The following is a 25,532-nucleotide window of genomic DNA, read 5'->3' as shown; positions in this document are numbered from 1 at the left end:
CCTTTTTGTCCGTTTTCTTCTGTTACTGACCAGTCCCCAGCTCTCCAGCATGGCCCAATTTCACCATTCAATTTTCACACACAATTCTGCTTGAACATGGCCTTTGTGTTCTCCAGTACATTTTGTATTCTTACCTGTACAGACAGAGGCAGCACAGTGCCCCCAGCATGCTCTAAAAAATAATTAAACATGCACTTTTTTCCTACAGTGTCTCAGTCTCTCCCAGAACGAGCAGGGAAATCCTGGGAAATTAACAAACAATGGTGTGCCACTCCAGACAGCTCTAAGTCCACATAAACAGCTCTGACAGTCTCAACTTTCTTCCTCACTGTTTCAGCACATAAAAATCCTGTCTCTTCATACTCAGGAGACTTAATACTGGTTTGTTCTACTGCCAAGATGGCACAACATGTTTGCCTGTTAAGACTCACAGGTGCTACATTTCTTCAGCAGGTCCATATTGCTTTCCCAGCAGCAATGATGAAACAGTCACTCACCTCCTTGTGGGAATCCTTATGTGCTTCCAGTGTTTTCATGATAGTCAACTCCGCATAATTCTTAAACCTCGCCGGCTGGTTCCGTAGGATCTCCCTCAGGACTCGCAGTGCCAGGGCTCTTATCGAATGCTGTGTCAAGAAAAATAGACATTAGAAAAAGTTGCTTCTCAAAATTGTAGTTTGAAGTGAATTCTCGTGGCTCACCAGGAATTCTCACGGCTCCCTACACCACCAGCCCCAGTGGAGTGAGCAGTGGAATCAATGTAACAAATTCAGAATTGGGCTCCTTGCTTGCTTGTGCACAAAAAGCCACATAAAGTGACTGTTCTCACATATACAAGAATCAGAATAACTACTTTGTTAAATTCCGTACTTTCGGCAATGAAGTACAAATTTGTACTCACAGGAGGACATCTGCATTACATGAATCTACAAAGAAGGTCAGATCATTTATGTTTTGCCCTTCCTCTTTTGCTCAGCTTGGAAGGTATCAAACTGGGCTCCATCCATGTCACAAAGCTGTTTCTCATATACTGATGCAATAAGACTGACCCTTCTTGTAACTCCTATGGAAATTACTTTCAAGGATTTAAGTTACTGTAGTCAACACTGACCTGTGTCTTCATTCTTCATATCAAAAGATCATGAGCAGAAGGGGTTTATAACACCTGTTTCAATTTCATAATTTACATTAAATTTTTGACCTGTGGCCACTCAAAATAGATTCAATTGTTTCAGCAGAGGAATACTTACTCTACTTCATACTCTGCCTTTAAAATATGCGCTTTGCTATTCATCTGCAAAATTCATACAGTAGCACAAATCACATGTATTTAAGACAAAGTCACCAGATCTTCTGATACTTGTCTGATGGTGCTATGATTAAACATGTAGAACTAGAGCAGTTCATGCTTAAACTAAGAACAATGACTGAGCCACCTACCCTGCTTCAGAATTAACATTTCTGAGTGTGCCATATATTTTACAAGGAGTGTAAGAAATACAATAGATTTTTGAATCAGATGAAACAAAAAAAAAGAACTGTGAGTGCTTTGAAGCCTCAATATTGTACTGTTCAGATGGAGCATGGCTCTGATGTGAAGGTGCAGCGGGGTGTTGAGCCTTTACCAAATATCATTGTGCTGCAAGCTGAACAAATATCCCCAAATGGAAAAAAGCCTAGCCTGTAAATTACCACTTTGATCAACTACCAAACATAAAGCTGTGATAATAACACAGCTTTCTTTAACATTTCAAAACAAGACTTCCTATAAAAGCAGCTTGTTCTTGATGACATTTTGTAAGAGACAGAGACCCACCCCATAAGATCTAATACCCTGGGGTCTTTAAACCACGCAGAGAAAAAGAAAATTAATTTATTCTAGAATGCCTTTATTCTTCTTGTTGGGAATGGGTATAATATAGGTAAGAGCTTGTAACTTTATCCTAACTCAGAAGAGAACAACTACTGAAGTCTTGATAGTTTTTTAGAAGACTAGAACTTCTTTTCTGCTTCTAGTTTAATTTCCTAGCTATTTATTAGTAACACTCTGGAGGGCAGGAGAAAAACTTGAACACTTTGGAGTAACTTAAAACTCATCACTGAACTGAGTGAAAACTAGAGTTGCCAACCTTCAAAAGAAAAAATGAGCAGCGCAGTATCACTGATGAGTGGCAGGTTTCATTTAAACTGGTGTGTAGGAAATATTACCCAAGATGAAGCAATGTACAGGAGAGTTAAGACAAAATCTACATCTCACATCTTTGTCTCCAAGCGTTTCCAGCAGCAAGAGCAGAATGGTTTTGAAATGCTCCTCCCAAACTCCAAGATTATCTTCCCTTGTGATCTTTAGCAATTCCAGGAGAGCTCCTTTCCGCTCCTCCACCCGCTCGTTGTGGTTGGAGAGCTCTTTCAGAAGATCAGCCACCAAATCCGAATGGTCAATGGGTACTTCTAGGACAAATGGCAGCAAATCATTTGGAGAAATGGGGAAAAGATCAAAGGTGCCAAGATTGCTAACCCTCTACAAAATAAGGTGCATGTAACAAGGGGCCCCCCAAAAATGCATCAAATTCCAGGTGGCCTCAGTCAAGCAAGCAACAGAATTGGACTAGCCCAAAATTTAACCTGAGTTCATAGCATGGCTCATGCATCTGCACATGGCTTCTAATGAATCAGGAAGAGATGACAATTGGACTTCTTCCAGTTCCAACAATTACTTCTACAAGATGAGAACTGCCATGGTTTTTCCCAGACACACACACCCAAAACCAGTGGTCACATGTATGACCTTTAGATTAAAGTACAGTGACTCATCAGTGTACTGCAAAAGAATAAAGCTGATGTGTAGCAGCACTTAAATGAAGTCAAACACTCAATAACAACAAGCTGTTGAGTGAGGCGTTTCAGCCATGAAGAGGGGAAGGTCCCAAAGCAGTGTCCCTACAGATGCATGTGGTGCTTAAGGGACTAGTTTGCAGGAAACCCCAGGCAAACAAGAATCAAAACCACAGTATAATATTTTTTCTCAATAGCCACAGATGAGGTTCTGCTGGGACACGAGAACAAAGGGTATTTCATACCAAGCCTTGGCTCAGATGCAAAGTAATACACAACACATGCACAGGCAGGCACGTATCTGAGAGCACTACCCGTACACAAATACACCAGAAAGGCAGCAAGCTGCCTGCAGTGCTACGAGGTGAGCTGACACAAACCATCCCGAAGCTGATCCATGTCGTCATCGAACACTGCTTCCTTCAGTGCAGTCTTGTCGTAAGTGTTGATTGTGTCAGCGTAAGGATAGGGGTTGTATTCCCGAGCACGGGGCCCTGAAAAGGCGCGGGGAGGCTGGGTGTTCAGGAGGGAGGTTTTGTTATCCAGAGCCATCCTTCCACCTTCCACAATGTCACTGCTTCCACGGACATCACCGGTAGGGAGAGCAAGGCCACCATCTCGAGATACCTGGCGGATCAAGCAGAGAAAAAAAGGTATGTTCAAAATTCTATGCAAACTGTAGCATTTCTGGAGTTCACCCACCAATAGGAAGAGGCACAGAATTATTTACATGTATTATTTATACATACCACTTAAGTAAAACTTCGATTACTACCTCTTTCTTTCACACGACTATACCTGCTCAAAAAAATCTCATGATCACAGTTTCTGTAACCACTCTTGCAGCATAAGATACCATATGAGCCGTGCACTTGGCAGTGATCACAGGTCCAAAGCCTGTGAAGGAAACCATTCATGCATTTTAAGAACTAACACTTCCCACTACAGACCTGACTACGCACACTCCATGCAAAAGCCATCACTGAGCCATGCCGAACCGGAGGAACACTAGACTGTTTCCATCCTACATGGGAATCCCACAGAAGCCCAGGGAGCACATTCCACAGGAGGCCAGAGTTCAAAGGGAGCCAAGGGAAACAGTCAGTGAAACCCCATAATTAAGGTATAAGAAGCTAACAACCAATACGCAGAAGACGCCTATAAGAATACAGCAGGAAAAACTAGATTTTGTACACTAGCAATCCACAGACAGGTTTGATCACAATGTTTTAAATTGATCAAAACGTTTTAAAATTTCATCTATGTGGGAACATTAATCAATGGAATACTTACAATGTCACAGTCTTTCTTTCCATCACGTTTGATTGGCTCATTCAGGTCCTCTTGACTACGAAAGCTAAATTTCTCAATCGCTTCTGTGACTCCACGAAGAGAGCTGTAGATTTCATCAGAGTTTAGGTTCTCCGTGTCATAATCCAGCATACTAAAGACCAAACGTATATGAAATGTTACAAATGAAATTGGAATCCGCTTCTGACTGTTAACAAAAACAAGCTGGAGACAGATGGTTCGGAGTACCCTTACTAACAGTGACTGGTAACACAACATGGATGGAATCAAAGCAGAGTTCGGGTCTGAGTTTCCCTCAAACAGGGCTAAAACAAGGAGAAACACTGCTGTAAGTGAAGGGAAAACAGGTCCATTGTTTCTTACATTCAGTAAGCGCACTACCTTCTGTAAACAAAAAAAACCTATCCACAGCATGGCAGTGTATTTAAAAAGGAAAATAATATCAATCACTATGAGAACTCAAAGGGTTGTGACAGCTGATGGAAATGAAATCAGTGAAATTTAAGTTTAATATATATTAAACTATGACAGATTTAAATGGAAAGGAAAATGTATCTTGACATAAACCTTAGTCTAACATGGCCCATTTTAATTTATAAAGTAGTAAAACCTAACTCACTGACACAGTGCCTTGATAAAAAAAGCATTTCAGTTTGGCCCTAAGTTTGGGAATTCTCTCACTCAAATCTGACACTTTCCTGCAATCTATTTGTTCCTCAGAAATTTCTCAGCAACATAAATCCTCAAAAGTTTTGGGATTCCTTGAGGAGTTATCCAAAATTAAGTCCCATGATAAAATGCCTTGCATACAAGGGCAGATGATATTAAAAGATCTGGCTAAAGAGAAGTTCCTACAAGCTTGGAGAAAATAAAGAGGCATTATTGGCAGGGTTTTGCTCTATCTAGGAGAAGTTGAGTTTGCATGACAATCACTAAATTAATAGATCCAGCACCAGAGAACAATTTCTGGCAGAGTCTCGGATCTCAGCAGAGCCAGAAGCAAATAGACTGAATCAGACATTTACATCAAGTTGTTTGTCAATAAATGGCAAGAAGTGGCTCCCTACAGTGGTGAATTACTATTTCATAACACTTTGGGAAGGATGACAGGCTGGGCTTGGAGGCAGATGGCTGGACAGAGTTGTGTTCCTTTTCCACAAAAGAAAGATTCCCTATGAGGTGGGTGGGGGAAAAACCCAAACAAACAAACAAGAAAATCCCTTCTGAATTCTGGGTACACAGCTGTTATTTTCAATGGAACTAAAAGTAGGATATTAAATATCTATTAAATATCTAGAACCACAGCTTTTTATCTGGAAGAAACTTGGGAACTTCAGACAGACGATAAGATTGGTGCTGCCCAATTCCTTTGGGATTAAAACACTGAAAATAGCCATAATCCCTGGCTCCCAAGCAACGCGCTCGCACTACACTCACACAAGCATCAGCACCGTGTATTCTGGCAAAGAAACCAAAGAACAACTCCCCAAACAGTGTCTGGCAGGTCAGGGAGAGCAAGAAACCACTTAAAGAACAGACCAAGATCAGGAAACAAAAGCTGTTCATGAACCTACAGATGTCGAAGTATCCAGGGCTTTTGAGACAGCTGAACAACACTACTGCACTGTGTTGGCTTTCCAGACAGATGCGAAGGCAGTTTTTAGGTTCTTCAGAACTACCACCCAGGAATAGAAAAATCTTTGTTTCATACAACCTCAAAAATCTACGTTTGGAGCTCAAGCACATTTAATTCATAGATCTTAAAGGGTTTTTCACACAACATTGAAGTGGGCAATGGAATCACCATTTGAAAAGGTGTATACTTGTGACACTACCTGTGTACTCACACCAAGAGATGACATGACTTACCAAAGGTCACACAATTAAATCCGTGGCAAAAAACCCAAGAAATAATCACAGATATAATACTGACAATAAACCTTCTGCTGAAATCATCACTTCTTTCCTCAGGGATGAATTTTGCTCTACACTGTTACCAAAGAACAATCAGAATACAGACTCTTCAGTGCTAAAGGACTAAAGCAATTTCTCAGTGCCACCAATCTGATGCATTTGTCAAAGCACAAACCCACATTTTAATAAAAATCTAAAGAATCCAGTGATTTCATATGTCAGGAGTAAGCCTGTGTAGGAGGTCACATTATGGCTGTGCTCTACATGAATGAAAATTCTACAATGTGAACACACGTCTCTACTGACAGTATGTGCACTGGAATACTTCACAGACAACACAATGGGGGGGAATAAAAGTAAAATGGAACTACACTCACCTTTCAGGGGGAAAAAAAAAAAGGCACAAAAGGGAAAAAAATAATTATGACCCATGCAGAAAACTAGAGGAAAGGCACAGGATGAGTAAGAAGTGAGTAGAGATGAGCAGTGTTTAGGGACGTCACAACATTATTTTCCATCTGCTGCACAAAACCAATGCAGCTGTCTGTAAGTTTACCAAGATACAATTTGGCAGTTTTCCAGTCTGTCATAAAATACATTTTACTTCCATAAATTGTTACTCAGTTTCCAATCCAAACTATGTGTAAGTAATCCACAGTTTTGTGTCTTCAAGCAGTACACAGTAACTCACATCCTTGCACTTTCAGGCTCTGGGCTGGAATATACATTACATTATTCCAAACCTTATTATCTGGTTTCAGATCAAAAAAAAAAAAAAAAAAAAAGGACAGAAAAAACACACTCAACTAGTTTTATTCCAAAAAATCAACATGGATCTCCTCCATAGATATCTCCACAGTGTCCTGGCAGAGTCAGAACATTAATCTGAAGTTTTTAATTCTGCAGGTATTCACAGAGGTAACTACAATTGTATTCTATTTTCTCTCTCAGATGTCACAGCTTCTCAAATTTTGAGCCCTCAAAGAAAAAATTCTTTGCTTTTCTTTCAATAGTTTTTCATTAGGAACTTTTTGCTTTAAGGAAAGGCTATACACAGTCCTTCCTCAGGTAGGAAGGACTAAGTCTAAGTCACGAGAAACCACATTTACAGATAGTCTCTTCTCAGGGTTTAAACTTAAAAAAATCTAAGGAATTTAACAGAGATCTGACAAATTAAATTTGTATTCAGGTTGGGTTTTTTTATTAAAACCAGCATACAGCTTTAGTCCAGTATATTGATCCAAGATCTGTATGCAGACTGGAACAAAATGTGAGGGCACAGGACAAGGAATAGGTGTCGAAAATGTGACTGATAAAATCTTGTGGTAAGGACAATTTTAATTTCAATACTACAAATTTCCAAGATGTTCCACAATCACATTATACAAGCAAAGCTCTATGTGAAGTCACTCCTGAGCTGTATGTGTCCATCTGGAGGTACTCAAGTGCCACATGCACAGTGCAGCCAAATTGAAAGATCCTGCCCCTGGTATCATAATGCAACCAGCACCTGCCAAAAGTGCTCAGCAACTGTGTTCTGCATTGGAAACCAACTGTGAAACATCTTCCCTGCCATCTTCTTGAATGGGTGCAAGAGTCTGGAAAAATCCACTTTTTTTATCCCCCCTTGCATGCTGCATCTTCCCCAAGCAGCGAGCAAGTGGCTGCCCAACACTCCTGCTCTCTGAAAGCTATCATCATCTCTTCTCCTTTTCCAACCAAAGCCTCTGCAAATCCCACATTTGAACAAATCCCACAGTGTGAAAGGGAAATAATACTGTGACACCTCAGACAAGTTGGTTTAACAGGTAGCTTGTTACCTGGGAGAGTAAGAGCGTCTGAAAGTCTTGTGGGAAGGAGCAGTGGGGATGGAGTTAGGCTGAGAAAGGGGCGGGGGGTGCTTCGACAGCCCGTCTGCACTCCAACCCCAGAGCCGACTGCCGTGACCAGAGGAGAAACAAAAGAGAGAAAAAACAGAGAAAGGAGAGGGAGGAAAAAAAAAAAACTATAATCTGAGTGGCTTAGTGCTGTCATGCTGCCTTGGAGAGAGAAAAAAATTAATAGAAACAAAATTAAACAAGAATACTCCGTTGAGCCTCACAAGTCATTGTTTTGGCCTTTAGTATTCATTTCCATTTTTATTCCTAACATAATATGATTAACAAAAAATCCAGCCCCTGCTTGTACTAACCAGCAGATTTTACAAATGGATATAGCCTCTATAAACAACTCTATTTATAATGTTCTACGCAAACAATCCCTGGCCGCATGTGTATTCAAACTCTAAGCAGGTATTTCTAAGCAACAGGATTTCCCTGGAAGAAAGGAAAATTGGAGTTTATTTTTTTATCAGACAGACACCTGAAGGTAGCTTGTAAAGTTTGTCTCCTGGTGCGTCTATAAAAGCCTGCAATCAGGCCCTACACAACCAGAAAACCTTTGCAAGGCTTAGGATCTGATCCTGTTTCACCAGATTCAAACGGAACCCAAATATGCAGCAAGTGAAAGTCAGTCTAGAGTGTAAATGCATCATGGGGACTTGGCCCAGGTCTCAGCAGACAAAGCTGGAACGACTGGGTAAAACCAGCCTCCGAGTTGATCCAGATCTCTCCTTAAACTTTCACAGCCCCTTGGAGTTACTGTTTGACCCTGTGCCTTTGGGTTGAGACATCCATCCCTTTGTCAATTTGTCTAACCTCTGCTTTTGTCCTTTTCCCATTATGGTACATGGATTTTAAAAATCACCTTCTAAATGAGAATAAATGCTTGAGCTGATGGAGTATTCACAACACCACTTTGTTTCTATTACATTTCAGCACTTTGTCTTGGATAGTTGTATTTGTATATGTGCAGGTGAAAGATACTTTAAGATCAGAAGTGACAAACAAGTCAAGAATTGCTCCAGTGCAAACAGCAGCAAAGCCAGTTAAAAAACTCCTCTGAAGAGCAGTATCAAGAATTTCACGCATTAACCATCAATCAAATCCCACAGCTATTACATGCCACTATAATCATGTAAATACCCCAGACTCCCAGACTGCTGATCAGAAGTCTCACAGCTCAGGTCTCACCTACCTGAACACAGGCCACCAAACAATACAGGCTTGTCCTTATTGCATAAAGTGGGTGGCTTATTTTAATTCTGTTTCCATGCCTTTGCTTGCTCAACTTAATACTGAAAGTGTCAAATTTTGCTTTTAATGGTATTTTCTATTATCAGTGAAATAGCAAGCATGTAAACTTACATAGCCAGATAGAATTGTTAGCCTTTTATTCTGATGTATTTCCTCTAAAGAGCTTTGAAGGACTAAATTTTTTTAAAAATTTTTAGGTGATTTTTGTTTATTTGTTTTTAATAATTGAAACTACACACAGGCTTCTGGGTTACTAATAATTGCAGAAACCCATCCCAAATGCATTCATTCACTATTCCTTCAAGTACTCCTACAAAATTCTAGGTGAAAGTTTCCAACCTGAATGTAACATTTAAGTTTACAGAATTTGATCTACCATTCAGAACAGTATACTAACACCAAAGGACTTTACAACTTAGTGTTTTCCTTTCTGTACTACAACGTAATTTATTAAATCTCAGAAGATTTTCTCTGTCCAGCACAAACTCAAGCCATTCATCTGTGCTTTGCCTAGGAAACATTCCTCTCTTTCAGTCTTAAGTCTGGGGGTTTTTTTCCTATTATTTTCAGTCTTCCCAAGTGCCCTTCCCTGCTTTTCTTTTTCAGAAGGAACATCTTTCTTCCATAACTCCTCTCACCAAAAACTAAAACTGTTAAGGGGAAAAAAAAAAAAAGCAGATACAAACGCAGAAGTAACTCACAGATGTAGTGGATATGTTATAGTGACCATGCAGCAGAACCGGAGGGAGTAATGAAGGCAGGAGAAAAGACTCTGTCCAAGACCCTGAAAGCATGCTACCATCCTGAAGGTCCTGCAGACGACTTCAGGGGATACTTAAGTAGATGTTATCATCTGGATAGGCAAAGCAGCTGCTTGCAGAGTCCAGTTCAACCAAAACATTCAAAATCTATCCAGAGAACCCAAATACATGTACACATAAATACATACATACACACACCCCCCAAAAGATCAGTCATCTGGAATACATACATAATAGAGTAAATCTGTATCAATGAAACCTTGCTGATTAATGTTGAGGCTATTGTCCACAAACCATTAATAATATGGGAGAGCAGCTTAGCAGCATTTTCATATTCCTACAGGACCCAAACATCCTTTCCACACATATCCCAGCTCCAAAGACATGTATGCCTCTGGTTTTCACTCCAATCCATGCATCAAGAAAAAAAATAAAAGGAAAGCATATTGTTCAAAACCAAAGCTGGCATTAAGAACTGGAGATAACCCTTCCACTGACTGCACTCAGACTGCCTGCACAAGACACAGGCAGGCACAAGGTAAGCAGGGCCTGGACATGGAGCACCCCAGGAGGCAATGGGAATACACAACCTGACTACAAACCTTTGACGGTAGGCCCCATGAAAATGTAAAGCCAAGCCCACTTTTGGAGGAGAGGTACACAAAGAAACTGGGAATCTTCATCCTTCACACTGCTATCAGAATGACCTGGCTGTGCTTATGTTCCAAGTTTGTGGAGAGAAAAGTGATATTTCACACCAATGCTGAATAGCAAACAACAAGCATTTGAAATGGAAACATGACACTGAAGCACCTATACCAAAAAATGTAATACTGCAGCCTACCCTACTTACCACAATCTGTTAGCACATCTTTCAAAGCCTTTTCTCTGAAAGAAGGACAACCAGAGCTACATTCTCCCTTTAAATCAGGACCATGCCCAAACTGTGCTGCACAAGACATTTTCAAGGAGGATGCAGCCCAGCAGAGCATCAGAAGCTACTGCCTCTAATTTGCAGTATTTGCCACTGCCTTTTCTACAAATGGCAAAAATCTGCAGATACTGTAACTGCTCAGAGGTCACTCACCACAAAAAAGTACAACTTCTCCCCTCCAAATATTTTAAAGGGCTTTCATAGCAGCTTCCACCTTTACCTATCACTGAAGAGTAACTTTTAAACATCACTCCTGAATAACTAAATCCATCAAGGAAGCAGGACATGCTTCTTGAAGACACCTAAATTTTTGAATAAACACCCCCAAGAACTCTACAGAAAATGGAAGGAATGATTGTTTTCTAAAGGAAATTCCTGGCCGACTGCATCCACGGCAGAATGCTCTGGAATTACATGTCCTCTCTAACTAATGCTTGAGAATAAATCACATGGGGAAAAAACCCCTTCAGTTTCTAAACCCAAAATTCTAGAAAACAACAGCAACAATGTACACTGGATTAATCAATACTTTGATATTTGCCTCCTGATATCAAGAGGTGAGAAGAAAGCAAAGACAAATAGAAAACAGTGAGTGAAGTGGCAATAAACAGTCGTGTCCCAATGGCAAAACCCAAAAAGCATGGTAAAAGGTTGTGGAATTATAAAATAAGTGCCACATGCAAACACGGCCAACAAAACCACAACATAACCACAAGGAGACACAGTTAATAATTTCCCATGACAGAAATAAGCAGGGCAACAATGCTCAAGTTAGTCAAAAAGGAAGCAACATAGTTGGAACCATTCCCCTGAAACTCTACCACTTAATTTCTTAATGAAACCTTTGTGGAAAAAACTCGTAATAGGCAACTCGACCTTGGCTTGCAAACTCGTCTTTTAGTTTGGAATTACAGCAGATTTAGAAGTTGCAAAAATGTATCTAGATATCCAAAATTTTCTCAGGAAACCCCAATGGTTCTTATGCTGCTGGAATTAGTACAATTCTTCATTAAATGCTAAAGGCCTGTACTTTCCCTGACACACTGGAACTCACGTGTCTAAGCACCCCTTCAGAGAGAGATTTGCAAGCAACAAACGCAGATCACAGATTTCAGTGTAAACTGCTACACTGCACAATGAACTGCAGTCCTCACTCAACATGGTTCCTTCCTTACATTTCTTCCACAAGAAATGTCATGAAGAGGACAGGCAGACAAGGGCAGCAAATTTAAGCTTTCCCAGCATGAATCAGATCTCGTCCAGGTAAGAGCTTGATACTTTCCTCCAATATTTCTGCGGTCCCAGAAGATACTGTTTACAATGTCATCTCTCCTGCTCTAAGTTTTAATGGTGCAAAACATCCACATTCCCAGCATCCAAGAGTCCATGCTGGCTGAATACAAGATTTTGGAGTGGACCAATATATTCTAGGGTAGCACCTGCAGCTTCAGCAAAACACCTGGTTGCAATAGACCTGCTGCCCAAAAGACCAGGCCACTACTCTGCTGGTGAGCAGCCAAGTGAGCAATTTGGGAGGTATTCAGCACTGAAACGCAGTCACCACCTCTGCTTGTCCTGCATCCTCACAAAGAATAAGAGGGGAACAGGAGATGCAGCACTTCTCTCAGCAGCACAAGCACTGTACTACAGTCAGAGGAATTACTGATCTCAAGTCCACACCTAAAAAATAGGCACAACCTGAAACTCCTGTTCTGACAGTGATCACAGACTTTGTGACACATGCAGTCTCAACAAGACCTTATTTCTTATGCTGCCAATTAATATTACCTTTATTTATTACCCATAAATGTAATTCTGAAGAAGGCCATGAAAGAAAACTAACATGATAAGAAAAGACATTAAAGATTACACAGATAGCATGAGGACTGGAACACTGAAGTCAATCACCAACCACATATTATCATGTTCAAACACTGCTTCTTTGCAGAAATCTACTGTAAACTTTTTGTCTTGTTTTTGCTTTCAAAGTGAGTCATATTCTGCAAACGCACACTCGGTGTTGAAATCCTTTAGTATTTTGCAAGGGGTTTAATTAGCCTGCCACATTACCTTGGAGACAGTCCACCATGGGAACAGTTGGTAGGTGAAGTTAAGGGGCTGGTTCTGCTGCTGGAGTGCCGGGAAGGAGTCCGACCAAGGGTATTGCTGGGAGAACCCTAACACAGAAGCAGGAAGACAGGGATTAGCAACGTGTTGCAATGCACAGACAGGAGTACAACAACAGGTCCAAACATTGCCTCTGTTTGCTCTAGACAAGCTTAGTGCAGTTTTGATTATGCCTCTTGACCTAAAAATCTGCAGCCATGGTTCATCTAGTCTTTAATGTGCTCCTGAAGATACGATTCTGAGGATAAAGCAAGTGTATGTGCACTTCTGTACAACCACAGTACCTGCAAATTTCAATACACAGCATGTACAGCCTGCAAATACTGCCAGAGAAATGGTTCATCAATCCAGCTATCCAGCTTCTCAAACAAGATTTGCAAGGCTCCAAAATATGCTCACCATTACCCTGGCAATTTAGCATTCTAATTACACAGCTATTTTCCACATTGTCTAAAGCATTCTGATTATGCTTGTTAGGAGCATAAGTAAGCAGTCTAACTTATCATTTTTCCACTGGTCTGCACAATTTTTTATACCACAGCAAAATGAGTAGAAATTGCTCTCAATTCTGACACTTTTCACATAGAGTCAAAAGTATTAGAGATTCCAGACCATTTGCCTGGAAGCCTAACACTGCAGTTCTAGCTTAGCCCAAATTCTACTCGGCCCTGTTAAAGTGCAAAGATAGGGGGGTTCAAATTCCAGCAAGTTCACAAGATTTCCACATTAAAAAGAATAAAAGTTCCCTAATCCTTGCTGCTCCGGGAAGGGAAAGAAATTTCCTATTTAAATCTTCTACTAACATATTCCTTCAGTGAAATAAAAGTATGTAAGAGCTTCGTAGAAAAGCAGAACATCAGGTAATAGGCATAGACAGAGGTGACCTTGTAGGTCACATTAAAGATCCTGCAAACTTCTTAAAAGACAATATATCTGTTATCAAACTGATCTCAATAATAGTCATAAGCCCAGAAGATCTGTGGTATCAGGATCTGTTTTAGCCAAAAAAGTCATTACTGGCAGGACTTTCAAAAGCACCACCAACTTGAAAGCACAAACCCCACCAATTTTAATGCACTTTTCAGTAATTTTTTAATCTCTTCTGGTTAGGACTGTATTAAATTTTAAAATAACTCAGTTTTTTATTTTAATGGTCCCTATTAAAAGCAACATCAAACAAAAGCCTCTGTTGCCACATTGCTTCAAGACAACAGTTACAGATAATTCAAACTGAACATCTGCAACAGCTTATCAATGAGCTGCTGTCTTTGGGGCTCTGCTGTTTGCAAGGACAAGGGCCTCTCACCACACTGGTGTTACTGGAGTTCTTGAGGTGGTTGTGCAGGAGCTTGGTAGCACCATCCTGGAATGTTTTTGGCAAGGCACCAAGTAACATGGTAAACTCAGGGGTGTTCAGTTCAAAGAGAGAAATCAGGACTATTTGTGCTGCCTGAAAAGAGGAAGAAAGAAGAGACCATCAGTTTTTATTCTTTGAAAAGAGCATGCATTCTCATAGTAGTGAACCTTACAGTAAATGATGTGTGTTTCACTCAAAAAGAAGACTCCTCTACCAGACAAATCTTTGAAATGTTCTTTGTAATGTATTATAATAGCAATAGTTAATTTTTTTAGTTCTTAAAGCTTAAATATATTTTTGCATTTATATAATTATTTGCCCAGATGTGAAGTGTACAGCTATTCACAACTAGTGAGAAACTTTTACCATTGGCCCGTCCAGCACATATTTCAATTGAACAGGTTACTGCAAAGATTTACTGAGAACAAATAAAACTAGAAGTTCAAATAAGTATGAAGATTCTAGGACTGCAATTTGTCATTCCTGTGCTTTTTATGTGTGAGTGGGACTAGTTCTCTTCCCACCCAACCTCTCCTCCTCCTAGGGATCCTAAGTTTGTTTCATCAAATAGATAATCCACCTCTCCTTGTAAATCTTAACCCCACTGAGGCTGTTTCAGCAATTCAAGACTCCATCTGAAGTAGAAGATCTATGAGGATGGTAAGAACCACCATTCTCTCATCCATGGACAGGCTAAACCCCACCAGATTTCCTAAATTTAGTAAGTGAAACTGAGCTGCCACTGAAACAATTGAGAATTCTACCATTAATTTTAGTGGACAGGGTTTGCTTTATCTGCCTCAGAGAACTGCTGCCAGAACAGGATCTCCCCATATCCATTAGCAAACATACAGCTCTGCATATCCTGAACTAAGACAATGGATTCAAATGGGAATGGAAGCAGAATAAATCACAGTGTGCAGACCTGAAAAAGTAATTAACATCACATGTTCCTAACTAGACTTCCCCAGCAGCATCCAACCTGCATGGATGCACCAATTCTATGGGGTTTTTCCCGGACTTTACTTTGAAAGTATACAAACATACAAACATTGATAAATAGAACAATAAAAATGAAGCACTGATGAATGACCTCTGATGGTCTGCAGCAGCACCTTCTCCAAGGGGCGTGTAGCCATTGACACATCAACTTCCAGAATATGTATCTAGACACAAAGCAGTGGCTTGGGCTCACACAGTTAAGCAGCAAAGCTACACACGCTCTTATTTTGGAAAAGCATACACACATGCTTAGGAAGAGCAGATGCTTGTGTTTGACCCTTTCAGGAACTTTCTAAAATCTCCTAAAAATGAAAAACAACTTTGAAAAGGGTGTAAATGTAATTCCCTGCTGTGGGGATAAATGTACATTCATTGTTCTCATCAATTTAAAGAAGGATTTTTTAGTAAATAATGTGTTCACAAACATACTGTGCCATAATTAAGTGTATCTGCAATTCCCGATGGAGTGGAATTCTTCACAGATGATGAACTTGAGTACACAAGAACCTTTCACAATGGAGGGGAATCACAGTACCTCATTGTTTCAGTGTGCAAACTGCAACTCAAGCTATACTGTTTTCTTCTGCCATCAGCAGCAACTAGCACAGCTTTGTATAGAAAAACATTTTCCATCTACGAAAGTTTGGTCAGCGTCATCCTTTTCATTTGGCCAACAAAGGAACCCACAGCACTCAATGAGCTTCCAAGGACTGCAGCAAACAAGGTCTTCAGACTTCATTCCAGATGGATCATGCTGCCTCTCCTGCCAAAACTCTCACTGACTTGAACAGAAACACAGTATGTCATTATTCACTCTATTATAAAGATCTAAGGATGAAAGAAGTGGGGAGATAATTTTCCCTGTGGCTTTCTCAATTCCATAGTCTACTCTCCTCTGACCTGAAGTTTTGGGCAACTCTGCCATGAAGCCTGCCTGGTATCCAACAAGGAAGTGTATTTCTGTCCATTTTGATCCAAGAACTTTTAAGTTTTCACCAGCACAGTATTTTCTGTAATAAAAATATTACTGCACACAAGAGATCTCAGAACAAGGAACAGCAAGTTTCAGTGAATGCAAAGTGACAAGTCATGCCAGAGTACATTCCCGCTGGTGAACAGCATGCGCATCCTCGATGGTTAGGAGTGGACATGCAGATCCTCCATGTCAGAACAAGCAGATCTCACACTCATCGAGATTAAAAACAAAGAAACCCAAAAACCCCAAAACCGCAAAAAAACCCCAAACCAAACCCCATGAAAATTGATCAACAAGGTTCCCAGACTGAGAGATTGCTTAGAGATTAGAATATCTGGAGTTATCAACTGGTAAGTTAGGAGCTGCCCAAGGTGTGAAAGGATTTCCGATACCTTTGTCCCACGAATCTCCCACTGATGGCTTAGAAATAAAGTCCATCCTTGGAGACCTCCTAAGTAAGTAGGGCAACCAGGTGCAAGAGCACACACACACACTATGATGGGACATTCTGGAAGGACCTTTCTTGTATGACAGAGATGTTCCAGATGCATCTCACAAATCTGAGCAAAACCTTCATCAAAGCTCCACCACAAACACTAATACCACAGACATTGTCCTACAGGAGTAGCTGAGAGAAGTTTCAGGTCTCAGAGGTCACTACAGTTTTGTTCCACTTTTGCACTTTGACTTTAATAAAAACAGAACTACGTCTGCCCTCCCTCTTTGCACAAAATACAGCTTGTCTTTAGGAGTGGCTGCCAGTACCCAGTGCTCTTCAGCAGCTTCCCTATCGCCTGTAAGTAGTCATTGGGCTTTGAATGAAGTGCTGAACAGTAGCTCCCAGTGCTCACAATCTTTTGTGGCCTCAAAGAAAACAGACCTATAGTTTATGCCTTTTGAAATAAAGCCAAGGACTACTACATCCTGAGAATGGTGCTCCAGTAAAAGTCTCAAAGGCAACACTGGAGTTACATGGGTAAAACCCTGTCTGTGCTCTTTCTAAATCGTCCTCAGTCATCCAACTTCACTTCCAAGTTTATTTCAGGCAAAAGCCATTATTTGGAAGTGCACCCATAATTTCCTACCCAATATTTAACACACAAAGGTCTTGGTCCCTACTACCATAAGATGAACACTGTTACTTTACTGGCTTCAAAAGCTGGAAGATCCATGCTAGCTTGAAATCACATTTGTAACATGCTCCAAGTCTCACTCCTGCAATACTTCCCATTTCTAGTACCAATAATTTTATTTCAGTAATGAAGAGCATCAGGAGCAGCATTTCCACATCTGTCTTAATAGTTAGATCTGGACACACTTGATAACCCTCTAAGTTTCACTTACCTAGCATACTTTTACCTAATCAAAGGATAACTTCTACAGATAATGTTAAAAAGAATTTTGAATCTGTGGATTTTCAGCTTGTGACAAATCAGAGACATTTTCATAATCTCCGAATTTCTCGACATCTTCTGAAAATCTTGTTTCACTAGATTACTGTCAGAGTAAATAAATTTAACAAGCAATAAAAAAACCTTGTTTCTGTACACAATGCACAAACATTCTCCATGCAACACTCATGCTTGATGATATATAGTTTGAAGAAAGTAATATCTGAATTTTCCCTTGCCTTTGTGTCCCTGTACCATTAGTACAGAACACTAATCCATCTCCTTCAGTGACATATAACGTAGACCCTACAGATTATCTAATCTTAATGAAGCCATTCTCTGCTGGCTTGAGCTGGGGAAACTCCAGTCACTTCAGAGCCCGACTATGCTAGAGAGGGGGTCTGGCTCAGTGTCAGATTCTTGAATCATTTACAAAGGATTGCTTATGTAACTTCATTATTTTCCTTATCACAATGCAGTGAGGGATCAGGTTCCACCAGCCAGTGGCAGCTCCCAAAGCTGCACACTTAGGTCACTGCAATTCCTGCTGTCCAACAGCGTCAGCTGCTAAAGGGACACAAATGCTTTAGCAATATCTGTTTTTTGTTTTTACCTAGATGGTGGATGATAGTCAGATTTATCAAAAGCTGTAACCTTTTCAACTTGGCTGAATTACAAGAAAGTCTCTTTGAAATTGTTTGGGCTTATTAAGCAAAAAGATCAAGGCTAAGTGGAAAAATACATTGATTTTAGAAAGGAAATGTGGTCAGTGACCTAAGGTTAATAAAGTGCCTTATGATTGCTGCTGCTACTGCTGGTCCAGTGGACCAAGCAGAATAAGCAGCTAGTTGCCTGCCTACATGAAGGCAGCTCCCAATTTACTCAAACATTTATTGGTGATGGGCTCCCAACACAGGCAGCCCCATAAACGGAGGGGACTTTGTACCCTGATCCTTTATGAGGAACTACAACAAGACAGTTAACAGAAAAACACATCAAAGCCAAAAATCACTTCAGACAGACACACTTTTTTCAGGCTCCCAGTCCAGGTCTCTTTGCACAGCTAGACAGTTGAGTTGAGACTGCAAACACTATTAGTGTGATTAGTGCACAAGGCTTTCAGTCTACCTGTTTACATTTCTCTTCCAAGTTTCCTTCACCAGGCCCTGAGGAGGCTGTAGTTGTCCTAGCTGGCAAATCCTCACCCACCCAACTATGCATCGTCTGGGTTTGACAAACAGGAAAGTTGATATTATTCAAAGAAAACAGATTTCAACTCAATCACCTAAACAGTACACATGCTATCTTTTTGCAGAAGAATTCTGATCAATTTCTTGCTTCATTTCAAGTAACAAAAAGCATTATTTGATGTCATCAGAAGAGCACTTCTTTCAGCAGAGGGCAGCGGAAATTAAATTAAAATTAAAAATTAAATATTAAATTCAGCCACAGCTCTCAGGCTTACAGATCATCCCTTAGTTCTTCTACAAGGCATTGCTGTGGCAACCTCCTGGTGGCCTCCACAATCACTTGAAAACATCTGCTGAGGTGCAGAGCCTAGGCCTTGCTGAACTGAGGTGGCACTTGCATCTGGCCAGCCAGGAATGGGGGAATAGGTGCATCTCCCGGCACCTGCCCTCACAGATATCTCTAAGTTCAGAGTAAGCTACAGTTGAACTTGCAAACTCCTGCCCCCAGTCTGGACATCAGTCTGATGGACCAACACGGCCTATAAATGCCTTTTATCACGTGATCAGTCTGGGGAAGAACCTCAGTAACATCTACTCACTTTCGACAAACACAATCATATTCTGAATGCATCGCACACTTCACCATCCAGTCTAAGGCAAATGTGGTTTTTAATAACTTAGGACACAATGGGGCAGAGAAGCTCTCTCCCATGTCACTTTGAATGATACTAAACTGCAGATCAAATAGAGATCCACTGAGATCAAGAGGCAGCACTTGCACATTAGGCAGCTTGCATTAGCACACACTGGCACACGGCTTCAATTCTCCAGTGAGTAGCTGATGTTAAGTGAGTTATTCACATCTACTGAGAGTTTGCAAGCTCTAAACAAGTGTTACTTCAGTGTACTTTCCAGCAGACAATTAAGTATGAGCTGCCACTGAACTAACAAACTATCTAGTGAACCAAACCTCCTGCTTGTTCCCTTTTCAGGCCTAGAATCAGATGAGCAAGGACATCCACAATACAGACACAGATGGCAATATGAAGCACAATGGCTTTAGCAGTTTATACATAATCCAAGCACGTTAGCTTGAGTACAAGTTTTTAAACACACAGTTTTCCCAAAACACTTGTATTAGAATATGCTGTTCACATCCACATCCTGAAAAGAAAGAATTTGTTTAACAGATTTAAATACAGAAACAGATTAAATCCATGTTGCTATTGTGTTTTACACAGTACACACTTAATACATCATGAAAGCCTTTTACAAGTCAGAGATGGTTGCATTACAAGTGTCAAAAGGCATCTCAGAAAAGTGACAGCAAAAAAGATGCAGCACCAAATCACCACATGTTTGGATTACTTTTCTATAGCAGATTACGATTCATGTGCGCTGCTGATTGATGACCTAGGCACAGAAAAGACCATGGCAAAATGTACATTATTTCTTGAAAACCAGACATTACCCCAGAAATCAAGCTGATGAAGGCTGCCATGAGTAACTTTGCTCATTATGAAGTGACAGTTGTTGCAAAAGCAGGTTTCAGGACTAGAAACAAAGGTTACACTTCATTAACAACTGAGAAATTTTTCTTGTACACCTGGCATGACAGAAGTCTGAATTCTCAGGCAAAAGTTCCCACATATAAACTAAGAAAGAAGAGCTACTGAAGTCATATGGTTTGTAATGAAAACACGCACTTTAATCTGCATGGAGTTTCAAAATGCTAGAGGAAGTATGGCAGGATTATCTGTCACACTCCAAACAGCTCTGCAATGCATCACGTAAACATCACCTCTAGACCTGATTTTCAAAGCAGATACATCACCTATACCTGTGTAGGGGGGGGTGTGTGTGTGTGTTTATACAATGGCACGTACACACAAACATATTGCGCACAGACACATAATATACGTGTGAGTACACACACCCTGTGAAGCTATTTCTTCTCTCATATTACCACACACTGGCTCCTCTAGCAAACAGAGTATGTGCTTATATTCAAACTGCTTTCAGCTCAAAGCATACTAGAGGGCTGTATAAAGTGGAGGGACTTATTTTAAGGAAATCTACCCCAGCACCATGCTTCCAGCAAGCACACCATGATTTTCTGGCCACTAACATTGGGTGAAAACCATTTTCCTTACACTGAGTACACTAAAAACATTTGGGCTCTCATAGCTCTGTAGCATCAAATTCAAAACAAACAGAAAATGAGGGATACTATTTTGGAAACACAGCTAGGACACAGAGATCCTTTTTGTTGTAATAGCTTTAAATCAAGTAAGCACTACAGTCCACCAGGTGCCATTTTTGATGTATTACACTATTTTTCCTAACACTATGTTTTAAGTGCCAGACAGAAGTTCCTCTGGGCATTTAGACTGAGTTTGACTTCTTTAGGAATATTTTTTGGCTAAAACAATTTGCCATTCAAAAGCATTTCTGCAAATGTCCTCTTTGCCACTGCTACTGCAAGAGGCCATGACCAACAGCGTTTATTGCTCAACACCAGCAAAGATCAGCAAAATGCCATTTCAGCTCACTAAGAGGCTTTGGGAGTGCTCTTACAGTGACACATCTGTCCTAGAGTTGCAGAAATCAGCCTGATGCTAGATGGAAAATTAAAACTTTGAAGAGATTTTAGAGGTTACATGGCATCACCATGCAAAGGAGCTTAATTTCCTTTCCTTAAAAGCGTTTGCTTTCCTCTCACTAGTCCTCCTCCTACAGATATCACAGCAATATTTTATCCAAAGTTGCTCTATCTAGGCTTTACTGATAGACAGGATTTCCTTACCAAAGTGACAATATCAATATTTCTCAAGAAATTACCTTGAGGATTACTAGTTAAAGAATTAATTACGTTTTCATTGCCTGCTTCAGCTTATGAAGAGTCTGCTGGCCTGCAGCTTTCTCTCTGAAATCTTCACCTTCTGCGTAATTCAGAAACTGTTTCTCAATCAGTTTTCGTGAAAAAAAAAATGATCCCAAAGTAATTTTCTTTGGCTATCCCTACACATCACCTGAAAACCAGTGGTACCAATCCAAGGAGAGCCTTCCCCAAGATACTCCCAGGGGGGCTTCATCTTCATGAAAATTAGACCAACACAAGCACCCTCCTGGGCTTTTTGATTCATTGCAGTGGTTCTAGTTTCTTACCAAAACTCATCCAACTGTCTGTATTCAAGGGCAGCTTGCAGTGACAAGTGGGGCAGTTGAAAGAAAAAGTTTTCCCAGTTACATAAGTGGAAGGTAGAACATGATGTACATGTGACATAAGGCTGCCCATAACATGTAAAAATGCCTTCAGGCTTGTAAAATAAAACCACTGCAGGAATGTCTCATCAATAGAGAAGCCAGTCAGGATATTTGAAAAAAAATGAAAAAATTTCTTCTGCTCCAAGATTAGTACTCCAAATACCAATCAGGCAATACAGATCTTGTTATTTATCATTAAGACCAGACCTAGGCTGATTGACAAGATGGTAAGAATTGTCACTGGCCTTCACCTCAGGCGGCCTCATTCCCCTTCAGCCTCAGTACAAGGTCCTCCTAAACATTAAGATCCTGTGTGCCCTCACAGCTGATTCCATACCCACAAATTCTGGGCACTTATGTTAAATAAAAGTTTCCATTCAGACAAGCCTTGGACAGGAGGCTTCTGTAGGCTTTGGCCAGAGTCAAATGAGAAGCCTTATTCTAATTTCCATTCTCAAACTGATGGCTCTTTTCCAAGATCAAAGTATTTTCCCACACAGAGCCCATGCCTGTCATCCAAATTCAATAAGCATTTTACCTACGTAAGGATTACACAACAACTTTGCTGGCAGTATTACTAATAAAATGGTGAAGTTACTGACTTATAATGTCCTCACAGACCAGTCATCACAGTATTAGCATTGCTATTGTGTTACTTTTCTCTGTGGCAATTAACTGGCTTTTGTATAATTATTTCATCAAATCAAACAATTTCCAGAGGAAAGTCAGAATTAACACCCTGCTACAGAGGGGAATAAATCAGTGCAGAGGAAAGTCAAGTACCTCATACAAGGCTAGATACTACTGCAGTCGAAATCACAGCTCAGTTATCTGAAAGCCTGATCTGTGCCCTGCCCACTGATAAGCTCTGCTTGGGGAAAAAGCCATGAGCTGGCTGCATGTGCAAGCATCACCAACAGGCGCTCTCCTCACACTGGAAACACATCCCATCCAGGTCTCCAGGCAGCACTGCAGGACCTGCTCCTACCCTGTGGCTTTTGTTCAGCATGGAGGGCAAATGCCCTCCCCTTTCTTCCAGCACTGCTTGCAGGAAGTAAACCTTAAGCCGAATGCAGGGTAAACACCCACAAGTACTAACAATCTTTAAAACAAGACAAATATTTACCCATAACACACTGCAGATCACCTTATTTTAAACCTAAAGCTTGACAATAAGTTTAACTGTACACAGTTCATGGCTACTATCAGCAGTTTAAATGGTTTCTGCCCTGAGAGGGAATCACGACATTTTGTCAATGACACACTCTTTAGTATCAACTGCATGTTTCTCATAGTACATCACATTTTCCTTGTGATAACAGAGCTTATGTTTAACTACAGGCGTCATTCCATACAGGACCATAAATTGTTCTATGCAAAACAGCATTTCCTTTGACTTTTTCTGATTTCACTGGCTACAAAACTTGAGCTGTAGTTCCAAGTCATGTCAGATTGGTTAAGTGTGCCCATTAAGTGTACTTAAGTGTTGTCACAAGAATACATAAAGTAATTAATAAAGCTGTAGCATTCGGTTTGAAAAGGTTTTTGGGCTAAATGACATTTTTTGTTCTATTTTTCCACAGTGCCTTAACACTATGTGGCTGGGACCTCTACAACCATCACACAGTAAATAGCAGTAATGGACAGATGATCACTAACAAAAGGATAACCTCAGTATAGACTGAAAATATAATCAATTTCTTGAACAGACACCTTGATTGCTATCACAGGATCAGATCTGCACGACTAATTACCACGTGCACACAACAGCCACATGCCTTCCCCACTGGTGAGAGAGATCACCAGTGTGAGGAACTTTGTTTTATCTGCCTCTGCTCAAACCCCAGACAGAACAGCATGGCCACCACACACAGATGCTACCTGCATTACGGTAGAATTCAGTAACTCAGACTTGGGTGAGGAGGATATTGGCTGTGGGACTACATCTCTTGGGGGAAAGAGTCCCCGCCTCCACGAGTAGCTGATCAGCAGCATCACTGTTCCACCAAGTCAGCCACAGTCATACCTGTGGATTGGACTACACCACCCAGGAGCCTTCAGTACCAAGAATGATGTGCACTCTTGACAGCTTGCAGGAGCGAGTTGATTACAGTGGTAGTCTTAAGCCCAGATTCTACTGAAAACCTACCTATTTTTACACTTTTTACAGGCCTCTTGTGGTATTCAATCACCTGAAGACAAAACTGAATTCTTCTCCTTCCCAGTAATCTCCACTGCCATCTCCATTTTCAGGTTGTCACAGTGTTTACAAGGCATGGTCTGCTTTGCATTTAAAAAACCTCAGATCCTGAAGGCCACCATAGTACCTTCCACAAGGGTGGAATCTTCTGATGCTTAAATGAATCATCTTGATATTCAAAAGGTACTGCTTTTTTTTTTTCCCAAGTTATATTCTCAAAAAAAGCACGGCAATACTCAATTGTGTTCTTCAGAACATTTCACCTGCCTGGATTGGCTCTTGATAATCCAATTCACTATTGCATAATGAATTTATTAGTCTGTTAACTACAGTCCTGACAGAGATAATAGCCAATGATTGCTTATAAATCCTTTGCTTCACTGTTTCTTCTAAAGCCTCTGGTTTGTACTATGTTCTTAATAAAATCAGAGTACAGCAACGGTATGATGAAATAAAGATCACCTGTGCATTCGTTTTTAGTAGCCTAACTTAGCTGAACTGTGTAATAATTTATTTGAAAACTACAGGCAGTGAAGGCAAATCCAAGTCACATGCAGGTTTAATAAAAAGACATTTTGATTCAGTAATCTCTTGTCAGCCCCAAGGCACTTGCCCAAGTGAGAGGCCCCAGGCAGAGCTTGCTGGAAGTTTTTGCCAGAGCTGTGCAAGCCATTGGAACAGACAGAAGGATGGACACCACAGTGAGCACCTGCTCCCCACAGCCCACAGGGAACAGCAAGCGTCCAATTTTTCAGCTGCAGCATACTTTGCTCTGCTCCCTTTGCACGCAGCAATGATGACCTCTAATGGTGGAATGTTTCTCCTGCTGAGCAATATGCAGAGATTTTGCTTTTCAATGCATATTTCTACTTAAAATAATCAGAACTTCCCCTCACAGCCCAGCAGCAGAGTAAACTGCTTGAGATCCACCTGAACTGTAACACAGAAGCAGCTGCTTTGCCTGATCAATTCTTTCTGACTTTGGACACAGAAACATTAAAATGCAAATCCATATTCCAGATCCAAGTCCAGAATTTAAAGTACCCCTTTATTCCTGAGGCAGACTATCACACAGAAGCAAGTTTCAGTTACAGTGCTGTGAATAATCCCTGTAGAAAGTCTTCAGAAAACAG

At 40.6% G+C, this 25,532-nt stretch overlaps 1 protein-coding gene and 1 long non-coding RNA gene across 41 annotated transcripts in view; one reads left to right on the top strand and one right to left on the bottom strand.

Annotated features, from left to right (window-relative positions):
* CLASP1 (cytoplasmic linker associated protein 1) overlaps positions 1-25,532 on the bottom strand; it is a 161,106-nt gene that overhangs the window by 17,820 nt on the left and 117,754 nt on the right. For 21 of the 40 annotated variants that reach the window (XM_042041449.1, XM_042041454.1, XM_042041460.1 and 18 more), the window contains 7 exons: positions 14,323-14,466; positions 12,960-13,066; positions 7,881-7,997; positions 4,129-4,279; positions 3,216-3,462; positions 2,258-2,451; positions 498-626 (listed from right to left, as the gene is read on the bottom strand). In XM_042041449.1, the coding sequence (XP_041897383.1) occupies positions 498-626; positions 2,258-2,451; positions 3,216-3,462; positions 4,129-4,279; positions 7,881-7,997; positions 12,960-13,066; positions 14,323-14,466 (1,089 nt within the window). The remainder of the gene's footprint in view (positions 1-497; positions 627-2,257; positions 2,452-3,215; positions 3,463-4,128; positions 4,280-7,880; positions 7,998-12,959; positions 13,067-14,322; positions 14,467-25,532) is intronic. The other 19 variants (XM_042041464.1, XM_042041474.1, XM_042041485.1 and 16 more) reach the window with 3 other exon arrangements.
* On the top strand, positions 3,405-24,887 carry LOC121670781. The gene is made up of 2 exons (XR_006018266.1): positions 3,405-3,488; positions 23,783-24,887. It is a non-coding gene; the product is annotated as an uncharacterized LOC121670781 (long non-coding RNA).

Source organism: Corvus kubaryi, unplaced genomic scaffold (genome assembly GCF_017639235.1).
Source record: "Corvus kubaryi isolate FWS band 111438036 unplaced genomic scaffold, C.kubaryi_AGA036_p1.0 37396, whole genome shotgun sequence".
In the NCBI taxonomy this organism is placed as follows: domain Eukaryota; kingdom Metazoa; phylum Chordata; class Aves; order Passeriformes; family Corvidae; genus Corvus; species Corvus kubaryi.
This window is presented reverse-complemented; position numbering and strand designations above follow the sequence as displayed.